General features: G+C 38.9%; 1 protein-coding gene across 21 annotated transcripts in view; it reads left to right on the top strand.

Moving 5' to 3' along the window:
• Slmap (sarcolemma associated protein) overlaps positions 1–11,387 on the top strand; it is a 121,457-nt gene extending 110,070 nt beyond the window's left edge. For 14 of the 21 annotated variants that reach the window (NM_001347494.1, NM_001310445.1, XM_006519737.2 and 11 more), the window contains 3 exons: positions 1,963–2,134; positions 6,308–6,442; positions 9,567–11,387. In NM_001347494.1, coding sequence (NP_001334423.1) covers positions 1,963–2,134; positions 6,308–6,442; positions 9,567–9,659 — 400 coding nt within the window. In that variant the 3' untranslated portion in view covers positions 9,660–11,387. Of the gene's footprint in view, positions 1–1,962; positions 2,135–6,307; positions 6,443–8,262; positions 8,353–9,566 lie in introns of all 21 variants that reach the window. The other 7 variants (XM_030248100.1, NM_032008.4, XM_006519725.2 and 4 more) reach the window with 1 other exon arrangement.
• The last annotated feature ends 717 nt before the right edge of the window (positions 11,388–12,104 follow it).

Raw genomic sequence — 12,104 nt, 5'->3', positions numbered from 1 at the left:
TGGCCTAATACTATCAGACTCCTCTCTAAGAGTCTGCCTATTGTGTAATCGGAGTGAGATATGTGCTGTGTAGTTCTTTATTTATAGTATTGAATCTAATTAAGTTCCGTTCTTAAAGATATAACTCTGTTACTTTGAAAATCTTATATTTAAAAAAATGTTTTATATGTACACCACGTGCATGCATTGCCTGCAGAAGGCAGTGTATTCCTTAGAACTGGAGTTACAAATGCTTGTGGATCCAGAGAATCAAACGCACATCCTCTGGAAGAGTAGCTACTGTTCTTAACCACTGAGCCATCTCTCCAACTCTGAAACTCTTACGTTCTTTTAACTGCTTGTGGGAGCTCATTTTTCTCTAAGCCAAAAAAGGCCTTTTTTTTAAACTGTTATCAAAGAATTGAACAAGGAACTATTTTTTTTTATACTGGATATTGAACCCAGTTTCTTGGTCATGTTAGCCACATGCTCTACCATTGAAATACATCCCAGGCTCTGAAAAGGGTTCATTCGTATTAAGTTATTGTCCTCATGTGTGAATATTTTAAAAGATTTATTATGTATATGAGTACACTGTCGCTGTCTTCAGACTCACCAGAACAGGGCATCAGATCCCATTACAGATGGTTGTGAGCCACCATGTGGTTGCTGGGATTTGAACTGAGGACCTCTAGAAGAGCAGCCAGTGCTCTTGACTGCTGAACCATCTCTCCAGCCCAATATGTAAATTAATTTTACAAGCAAATTATAAAAATAATAATGTAATTACAGCTGGGGAATAGCTTCAGATACCGTATTAATCAGGGTTTCTATTGCTGTAATAAAACACCATGACCAAAACAACTTGGAGAGAAAAGAGTTTATTATATCGAACAACTATCAGGTCACAGACCATCATTGAAGGAAGTCAGGGCAGGAACTTGGAGGCAGGAACTGAAGCAGAGACCATGGAAGAGTGCTGCTTATTGGCTTGCTTCTCATGGCTTACACAGCTTGCTTTCTTATATGACCCCACCTGCCGAAGGGGGTCACACCATTCACAATAGATTGGAGGTTTGCACATCAGTCAATCAAGAAAACACCTCACAAGCTTGCCCACCAGCTAGTCAGTAAGGACATTTTCTCAAGTGAGCTTCCTTCTTCCCAGATGATTCTAGAGTGTGCTGAGTTGACATAAAACTAGCCAGCACAGAGGTGAATGTTTGACAGACGGCGACACTCAGAAACCCCTTGCTGTTTGTAGCGTGGTGCCCGTACACATCTGAAAGCAGGAAACGTTTATTCAGAGAGTTAAGTGACTTGCTTCAGATCCCACAATTCATTTGTGGTAAGGCCAGGGTCCGCCTCCCAGTCTAGGCCTTGCCCCGTGCTTTCCCCATGTGATGATAGCACTTCTCAGCTGAGCAGGTTTCTCTTTCGCTGACATTAGCAGGGATTCCTACGCTTGAGGTTTCTGAGCCCATCCTCTTCTCAAGTACTTAATCTTATAACATAGTTGAAATACATATTTCTATGTATTTATGGTACAACTAGTAAAGATAATTTGATCAACTAAAGTACAATTAGGGCCCAGCGTGGGGGTGCATATCTTTAATGTCAGCATTTGCAGGCAGATCTGTGAGTGCAAGACCAGCCTGGCCTACAAAGGGAGTTCCAGGCCAGCCAAAGCTACGTAGTATGACCCTATCTCAAATCAGGAAAAGAATAAAAGCAAAGATAACTCCCAACATTCAATTAGTCATTTCCTTCTTTTTATGTTATTTATAAAGTTTCTACTTTTCTATTTAAAGGGATACAGCTTCAAACTTAAAGGGATTTTTTAATGCCTTTTCCTTACTAAAAGTGTCTACCTTTTTTCTGCCTTTTTCTCCTGCTGTGAAACCCACTGGTGCAATGCTGAGGATGCCAGGCTTCGGCTGTGTCCAGTGTCTGCTGTGATGACTGTCTGGGTTTGTGTTGCAGTTCTCAGAAGCAGAGTTTTGAACTCACGAGTGACCTCAGCATCCTTCAGATGACTAGGAAAGAGCTGGAGAAGCAAGTGGGATCCTTGAAAGAACAACACCTTCGGGATGCAGCTGACCTAAAAACTCTCCTCAGTAAGGCTGAAAACCAAGCAAAGGATGTACAGAAAGAGGTAAAGCGGAAAGACATTCTGAGTCCAGTTATGGTTGGACTTAAAGCCAAAGGCAAATCAGACATCCATGCTACTTAGAAATAAAGAGAAGCAGAAACCATATTACCCGTCAGTTGGCACTTGGAACACTCCAACCTGGTCATTTCCAGGTGTGCGTCATGGTCCATATCGAGATAATTTATCAAGTGTTTGTTTTCAAACATACGTAAGAGTTAGTTTTAATTTTTCTCTAACAATTGACTGATATGAGAGATTTTTTGTAGCAGAAGCCTGGTCTGTTGTTTAACTATCAAAGAGAAGGTCATATTTAATGAACTGTTCTTCCAGAAGGCAAACTAGGGCAATACTAGTGCTGGAGCTGTACGCTCCTGGGAGAGTGACTGGAAAGTCACTCACCCTGACCTTGTGGCTCATGCTTGTCATCCCAGAAACTGGAAGGCTGAGGCAGGAGGATTGCAATGAATTCAAGGCTAGGCTGGTTTATATAATGAACCCTGGCTCAAAACACCAAAGTAAAGCGTATATACAGATAGGCATGGTAATACACAGCCACAATCTTAGCACTTTGGAGGTAGAGCAGGAAAATTAGGAGTTCAAGGCCAGCCTCAGCAACATAGTGAGTTTGAGATCAGCTACATGAGATCCTGTGTCAGAAAACAAACAAGAAAGAAGTTACTTGAAATTCACCTATATATAGGCCAAATGCCTGTTCTGTAAAACTGCATTTTCCCCCTCTGCTTTCTTTTCATCTTCACAAACACACACACACTTATATTTTCATATGATTTTGCTTAAACCTTGATTTCATTAGCTTTTTAAATAATTGTGTTAAGGAGGGTGTGAGATCAACTTTGGGAAGGACCTACTCTCGGTCTTTCTGGGCAGGATAGATCTGTTTCCTTAAAGCTGACAACAGGCCAGTACATGGTCGCTTCAGCTGGCCTTCCTGCACTGATCCCTGCCTGCCCAGCTCAGGACGCACGTTGATAAAGCCTGTCTGTCCATAAGGAAGCACCAGCTGCAGACATGAGCAAGATCCCTGCTGAGTTACAGGGATGTAGAAGACAGCTCTTTCGTCTTTAGGAATGAATTTTCTGAAAGTTGTTTTTAGAAATTTTGATTAATGCAAGTTTCTCTTTGCACTTTGCCTGGAGTGTCCTGAATTTGGAAATGATTACTGTTCTTCTGTCTCTGTGCTTGTTTCTAAAGGAAAAACAAACTGCAACACCTTTCCTCTTTGTGTCGATGTTGATGTGGAAATGTTCCGTTACCGGGCTAAGGATGTATATTTTAGGAAAATCTTCATTTGATTAAAACACAAATTTTGTGCCAAAGTAAATATCTTAATATTTAATGCTGTAAGCAGTTTGTCTTCTTCCAGGCCATGCGCCATAATTCTTTCAGTATTTGGGAAGAACCTGTGGCTGGAAGATGATCCTGTCCTGTGTTACTATGAAACATTAGGCATTTTGTTGCATTGTTTCTTTGTCTGCTTCCAGTCACTGAATAATCAGTGCCAAATGCTTTGACTGTTTCCACAAATGGCAGAGGCATGTTGTCGCAGCATCGAGACTGTTGCTGGTCTTTGGATTGCATTAAATGCAGCATATTTAAAAGTATGTCTGAATTTGTCAGTATGTTTCTTTGCTGTTTTCTTGTTCACTGTTTTCCTTGTGAAATGACCTATGATCATCATATTCCTTTGTAATGTGAAACTGTTCTGTTTGTCTTCTGTCAACATATCGGATACTAGTCTGTAAGTAAAATAGCTTTAATAAGGTTTTATCTCTGTAATCCACTACAAATACAGTATTACTTTTCAGTAATGCATATTTACTTCTTGTCGACATTTCCCTTTGCTCTCCTTTCTTTCATGGAGTCATGCTTAATGTGCTTTAAAAAACAATCCTGATTATGTGTCTTTAGTGCTGGAAAAGGTTAAACAATTGCAAGCTGAGCAACCCCAGATAAGATTATTTTTATGGAGGAGAGCTACACGTGTTGATAATATTATGCAATATTTCTATCTTAAGAGTAAAGACACTGGTTACTTCCCAGTTAAAAAGCAAGAGGGAGCAGAAGTGAAGTCCAAACAAGGTGTAAAGCTAAGACTGAAGAGGATGCCCTTTGTTCTGCTGTTTAAAGCTTTATCTATTGGCAATTTTTATATAAATAACTCCAAGGAAAATTATCAGAAATAGTTTTTAATGTTCAATAGTAAGAGAAAAGAATTGTATATCATCTTTATATTTGATTTTATAAAGTATTTATTTATTTTAATTTAATGAGACTATCTATGATCTAAGAGTTCAGCCAGTTCCTGGCATACACTGGCAATCTCCACACTTAGGAAGCTAAGAGAGAGCGGTCTTGAGTTAGTACCAACCTAAGTTACATAGATCCTGTGTCAAACTTACCAAGCAGAGAGTATGTAAAACATTGGATGTCTGAGTCTGCCCTGAAATGACTGAGGCCTCCCTGCCTTCCCAAGCACTCTTGTGCTGGAACTGTGCAGCAATATCCCCTGATGTGCTGCTTTCTTGTGGTCCCTGAAGTGGGGAGGTGATTAAGGGTCCTGATGAAGAAGGTGGACTTGATATCAAAATGGTGGAAGGAGAGGGAAAGTTTGGTCAACAAAGCAATTTTGACTCGTCCTTCACTAATACTGTTAGATCACTGAGAACTGATCGTGTTCTAAGGTGTGAAAACTAGACTATTATCACTGGACTTTTTCTTGGCAGCCTTCTAGTAACCTTCTGCCTTCTGGGAGAAATTCATAGACCATCACATCAAGTGAAAAAAAACAAAACAAAACAAAAAACAAAACGCTCTCACAAAACTGTGGCTTTTAGTCTATAGGTTTTTTTCTAGAATACTGTCTAGGGCTGTGCTGCTCTGGGGATGTTCTTAGGTAACAAAACGTTCCTCTCATATTTCTCTTCGCCTTCCTGGTAACCTCTACGCTGACCCTGGCCTCTTCCCTATCCCTTTCTCTTCTAATGTTTTATACATTTTCATTTTTCGTTATATTTGTCTTTATTGAGTATTGATAAGGTCCTCTCCAGTGTTTTTATTTCAAGAGCACTGTTATAAAGGCATCCTTTGTTAAGTTTAGGATTTAGGTAGAGAAGAACTAAACATCTTCCATTCTTTTAAGCCATGTTAGAGAAGAGGAGGCGCCTTTCTGACAGACTACACTCATGAGATATTTGTTCCTATTCAGTCCTCGTCTTCCTGTCTTCCTTCTAAAACACTCAGATGGCAGAATGGGGCAGCCGAAGTAGAGACAGAGACACGCCCAGCAGCAGAGCAGTTTCCCTTTGGGAGCCTAGACTTCAGTAAGCGGCAATATCTAGAAATGGAACCAGTCTAGAATTCCAGCTTCCTGGAAACATTAAAGATCAAACCACACCCTGTGTATCACATTGGTTTGTTCAAGGGATAGTTTGTATAAAAGTCATGCGTTACACACACACACACACACACACACACACACACACAAATATATATATATGTCTGTATAGCATGCACACACACAATTTTCAAGAGTAGAAAATGGCTTGTTCCTTTATGGAACCTTTCCTGTTAGAAACAGATTTTAAAAACCAGGTTTTTTAAATTGTTGCTAATAGGTTCTAAGTGTCAAATCCCCCAGTTTTTGTGGTAAGTCGGATTATTTGTTTAGATAGCTCACTGATGATATCCATCAGTGCTGAGGAATGGAAGACCTGTACAAGTTAATGCCCCCCCCCCTTTTTTTAAGAGTAAGCAACTTGGCTAACAAGGCTTACTTTTAATTACCAGGAAATATACTTAGACCTGACACTGCCATTTAGTTAGGGTCTAGGATTTGTCTCTATCTGCTTTACTTTTGCTCAAAGGAAAATGTTTTCAATTTTCCCCCTTCTCATTTGATGGAAGACATGACCTTTTATATTATAAACAGATGACAACACAGTATGTTCTATTCTTTGATTTTAACACTGAGGCAAATTACATAGGTCAACATTAAAGATGTCTTACTGTGAGATACAGGGACTCTTTTCCTTCTCCATACAGAAAGACTTGGTGTTGAAAGTTTTTAACAGGGCCCGGTACATATACCTGTCTAGAACCATAACTGCATACCCGTTTTACGTCAAGTCTGCACACTCTTTTTTTCTTTGCCTTTAGTATGAAAAGACACAGACTGTTCTCTCAGAACTGAAGTTGAAGTTTGAAATGACTGAGCAGGAAAAGCAATCAATCACAGATGAGCTCAAACAGTGTAAAGACAACCTGAAGCTGCTGCGAGAGAAAGGAAATAATGTAAGTGTTTATCCACTCGGCTTAGGTTCCTTTGTGATGAGGAATGTCAGAGGCTTGAGAATGACTTCCAGAAGACTTCATTATGCTGTGCAAAACTAACAGCCTGGCTATGAAGCTTTCATTATGAACATCTATGACAGAACCCTCTCTCTCTCTTTCTCTTTCTCTCTCTCTCTCTCTCTCTCTCTCTCTCTCTCTCTCTCTTTCTTAAGAATTTGCCCCTTTGATGAACACCCATAGAAAAAACACCTACTTGATGGAAAACAGCTGTCAGTAAAACAGCTTAGGTTTATGCAGATGAATCTGAGGTTCTGTCACGAAGTCATCATTGGGCTTGTTTCTTTCCTGTTGGGAAATGAAGCCTGTTCCACGGGGGGTTGGGGGGGTCATTTAGGAGACATGGGCCGTGCTGGTCCTTAGCATTAGGCTGCCCTATAAAGCAAAGCTTTAGTACACTTTTTTGTTTTTATGCTAGTGATGTACAATCCCAAAAGCTTTCTGTTTATTTGACATCTGTCAGTATTTAGTAAATTGACATAGAGCTTTCTAATATATGTTTGAGAGAGAGAAAGAGGGATGGGGGTTTCGGGCACAAAGATGAGAAAAACATTAGGCTGTAAATTTAGTTTCAAAAACACTTGATTCTCATGTGTTAGAAAGGCCTTTAAGACGACGTTGTACTAAATAAATGTCGTGTTGTTTGTTTTGGTGACCATTGCCTTTGTGGGCCCTAACTGATGGATGTTCAGTGTGGTTGGTTGTGCTCTGAGACTTGCTCCAAACTCTGTCACAGCTTGGACACTGCAGTGGACGTGAGCCACATGCTTCTGTAGTTTCCACACAATGCTCACAAGTTGTGTCAGCTGTCTTTCACTTGCTAAAGTTACAGGGTTTAGATAACAAAGGGTTGCAGCTTAGGGAGGCCCTTTAGAAATGGGAAGGTTGAAGGCTTTATGCCAAACAAACATGGATTGCATTTTTTTAGTGCATACATTATAGAAATCTTCTAGATCATAATAGTTTGATTTCTTTTGTGCTAATTCATATCTGATTATAGAATTTTAGTCCACGTCCTGCTAAATTAACATATAAAGACATCTTACATGATCAGAATGACCCTCCCCACGCTGTTACTATTTATAGGTGTATCAAACAATTTCCCTTGAGGGAAAATTCCCTTTTTGCCCCCTAGGGCTTATGTTTCCATATAGTCCCCTCCCTCCCCTTTAAAGAAGAACAGATACATTTAGAATAAAGGAAAGTTGTGAGCTTCCGCTGCCTGTTTACTATACACTGTGCTGTGTCTTTTGCTTTATCATGTTCACATTATCATAAAAAGATGTGTTCCTAAGCCTTAAAGCAATACTAACTCAAAGTAGGAGAATTTCAGTTAGAAGGAAAATGGTTTTTGATAGAAGAACAGAATATACCCTATCCATTGCCATGAAAACAAACCTATTTATCAACTAGTGGACTTCAGATATTACACAAAACGTAATATATTACGAAAACAGAGCGTCACTTGATAAACGCCTATTGCTCTGTCTGGACTTGTTTCATTTCATTAGACTTACTTGGGAGCAAGCATTGCCTCCAACTGTTCCTTTTAACGTAGTTCTTTCTTAGTATACATATCACAACCCATCATTCTGAAACATGTTAGATGTCTTTAAAATGTTTGAATTGATGCAAAACCGAATGGTATACTTCTGTTACCTCAGCCTTCCTTCCCTCCTCCAACCACCCCCTGGGGGCTAAATCATCTTATCTGATTTTTTTTCATAGCATAAAATGATTTTAATATCCCTTCCCTTCTTCAGCCCTCCATATTACAACCTGTCCCAGCCGTTTTCATCGGCCTATTCCTGGCTTTCCTGTTTTGGTGTTTCGGTCCATTGTGGTAGAGAAAGGTACAAGCACTACTGTTAAGTCCTTGTCTGTTTGTCCCTGTCACCTGTTTGTGCCATATTTGTAATAGACTGCATGGCAAAACCACACAGACATTTTGTTCCCTGAAGCAAACCCTTCATTTAGTATGCTGTGTGTTTGTGTCACACTAATGAGCAATCAGCTAATCACATAACATTGTGTCTTGTTTCTTTTGTAGTAATGCTAACCATGAATTAACCCTAAGCTAACCTGTTGTTAATATACTTCCTTTAACTGAGTTTTTATCTCTAGCAAACTGGAGAAAGCAATGAATTTCTGCAGTATCACCAGCCATGTCCCAGTTATGTGTTCAGGCAGAATTGATTGAGAAATGAAGAGTTTGCATCTTTGAAGTTTGCAGCTAGCTGTGTTTCCTCCCTCCTCCCCTCCTTCCCTCCCTTCCTTCATTCCTTCCTTTCCATGATATAGAGTTGGGTGGTTTTTTTTTCCTTTAATCCTTTGCCTGCTTTCTGTGAAGATGAAAGAAAATGAGATTAATGTAATGAACCATTGGCTCACAATATCAACACCAATGAAAATTTACTTGTGAGAATAGAAGTAAGCTCTATAACAAATCTTCCTGAGCTCTGATTTGCAAATCAGTATTTTTCAAGAATACTTTCAGAATACTAGTAAGAATAAAAGTAGCAAACCAAAGTAAATAGATTTTATAAACCCTCTGCAAACTGACTGGAAAAGCCGTCTGCACTTGGCATGATCATCAGAGGAATCCACAGGCAGGGTTCTAGTGCCTCTTGAACCATGTCTGATTTGCATCTCCTTTGCTTTTAAGTTATACGATCAAGCCTGAACCATTTTCTTTCTATCCCCATCTTGGAACTCGGATTTTCATAAAAACAGACTTTTCAGCAGATGTGTACCATAGGCAGCAGATTTACTGAAATCTGTGGATAGCTGAGGAAAGGCAGCAGGCAGCCCAGAAACACATTTAGAAGTAACTACTAAGTTTCAACTCTGACAAAGTTGAAAGCTGTCTCGGACTTTCCTGGGACAGGACAGCCCTGCTAGTGTGTCCCTCCTTAGTTTCTTTCCTTTTTACACTTACCTTTACAATGCAAACACAAGAGCTTTCCTACAGTCTTCTAAGTATGTGGGCCTCAGTTCACCAAAGGGTAAATATGTATGAAAAGAGAGGGGAGAGTGTGATACTGACTCTTGGTTTCTTTCCACACAGAAACCCTGGCCCTGGATGCCCATGTTGGCGGCCCTGGTTGCGGTGACAGCTATGGTGCTGTATGTACCAGGTCTGGCCAGAGCTTCTCCATGACAGTGTGTCTTGAGTCTGTACACCGTCCTCCCTCTAGAAGCCGGCAGCACACTCATGCTGGGGACAAGCAGAACCATTCTCTTCCTTTTTACCTCTTAAAACAGCAAAGTGCAAGAATACAGCTGGAGGGTCATTGCTTTAATTTATATAAAATATATCTGTCTATAGAGAGGATAGAAAGTTGTGAATTTATTCGGTTTTACATGTAATTTTTAAATTAGTATGTTGAGATTCTGAATATTATGGTGGCCTAAAGTACGCTTCTTAGTGCACCAAATTATTTATACCATAAATTTATAGATATTTTACTCTGAATTCTAATGGCCACACAATTCATTTTTCTGATTCGATAACTACTCAAACCGAACAACCAATACATACATGGGAATAGAGGCCCTGTGTGCTCAGTGCCTATCAGTTTGAATATATACACACACACATATATATATTTTTTTTACATATTTACGCCATTTTTACTTGTTATAAAACCACTGAGCTATTGGGAACAAGACTTAGACAATTATTTGTGTGGATTTTTTTTTTAAAGGAAAACTACATTTGAAAAATATTCTCTTATAATAATTATTTGGGGAATACATACGTGTTTGTTCAGCCTTAATGTGACTTGAAGATGTGAAGGACATCAGCTTTGAAAACTTTCCATGAGAGTTTGTATTTTCTTGAGCAAACTGAAATATTACTGGGAGCAAAAACATAAGTGCATAATTTCAATGCAATCAACCAAACTGTTGAGTGAATTGGAATGTAACTTACTAAACCTCATGTATTTAAGAAATGTTTTCTTTAAAAGCCAAGTTACCTTCTCATATACAGCAGTTTAGAAAGCATGATTTTTTTTTCTGTCATCTGTTCCTCCAAGCATGTTTAATTGAAAGAAGAATTATATCTGTTTAGATAAGCTTTTATTGACTTAATTTGGTTATGATGTGGAGCTAATTCACATTCAAGGTGAACTGATGTTCTCTGCTAGCAGATTTCTTGGTTGGGTATACAAATGGTTATTCTCTTTTTGTTGTTAATTGGAACAGCCTGTCAATTAGTAGCACTATTCCCAAGATTGGCATTGTTCCACACACAGTGACACACCTCAGCACTGCTTGGCATTATACATTTAAACACAGAGGTTAAAGTTTAGCTGTGGTTTTGTGCAGCACCATAGTGATGTCAATGTCCTAAAGTATCACGTGCTTAGGTTTTCTTCAGTCAGGGAAGACTGGAAGGGAAGGCCAGTGAGTTGGTTTGAATGTTGTATGAGAACACCCAGATCTAGCCAGATATTGAAAAAGGACTTTAGGATATAATTTGTCTGTGATGTTTGGCAGTCATTATTTTTACTTTAAAAGTTGTATTTAAAGCTATTTGGGATTGTTGCCGGGAGAATCACTATATTCATGGAGGAATTAGCCACAAATGACTTGTAGAAAATACTGTCGTATAGTTCATTTTACCATTCTCTGTTGCAGGAAGCCACCCCACCACAGAATGCTGATATGCCAGTGGTACCCAGTACCTCTTGTATATAGTTATTGCAAATACTGTTATGAAATGCATAACTTCAAAATTACCTTTTTTAAAGTAAATAATTGTTTGAAATCTATTTTGTAAAGATAAAACGTACAATAGAATTTCTGGAGTACAGATTAAACTATTTGCACTAACACACGTGATGTGCATGATTTAATAAAATAACTTTAATCTCCCTTTGCATGTTTGAGTTGTACATCATTGAAGTTCTTAGTGCTGGCTCTGCCTTCAGTCATCCTTGGCCTTGCTTGAAGTGACTTGGCATTAAATGTGTGTTAGATGTTCTCTGGGGTTTAAAAGCAATCCCCTACAGTCTGCTTAACTCACCCTTACTGCTTTCCTCCCTTAGTATTATCATTGTGAAAATGGATTCCTTGTCAGACTCACGGCAGCAAGTGGAAGGCCTGGTGTCAATATTTACTTTATCCAAATCAAATAAGTGGGGTTTGGTAGATATTTCCGGTTTTAAATAAGCCCGTTCATAAGCAGTGCCTCCAGCCTGCCTCAGTTTCCTTGCAGGTTAAATAGAGTAGGATTGTTAAATTTTAAGCATGGCAGTTACGATCTGTATGTGCATTTAAGGTTGCCCTAGACTACAAAGTAAGACCATGTCTAAAAAATGAAAACAAAACAGTCTGTTTAACCATCAGACTGGTTCTTATCTCAAGGTTTTACCATCTTTGTTTTCAGGAGCAAATCACTTAATTTTCTGAGTTTCATTTCATCCTCTGGAAACTGAGAATAATGTCTGCATTTTTGTTGGTAGTGTAAAAATGAAAGAGCTAACATGTAAAAGTAAGATTTAAGTGCTATGTTTATGGAATTGTCATAGTGAACATTTATTGCAAATAGGAAGGTTTTAGGTGAAGAAGAACATCTAATTTTAAATGAGTCAATAAA

The sequence above is a fragment of the Mus musculus genome, chromosome 14, assembly GCF_000001635.26.
Source record: "Mus musculus strain C57BL/6J chromosome 14, GRCm38.p6 C57BL/6J".
Lineage (NCBI taxonomy): Eukaryota > Metazoa > Chordata > Mammalia > Rodentia > Muridae > Mus > Mus musculus.
The sequence above is the reverse complement of the archived record's forward strand: the minus strand, read 5'-3'. Positions and strand labels throughout refer to the sequence as shown.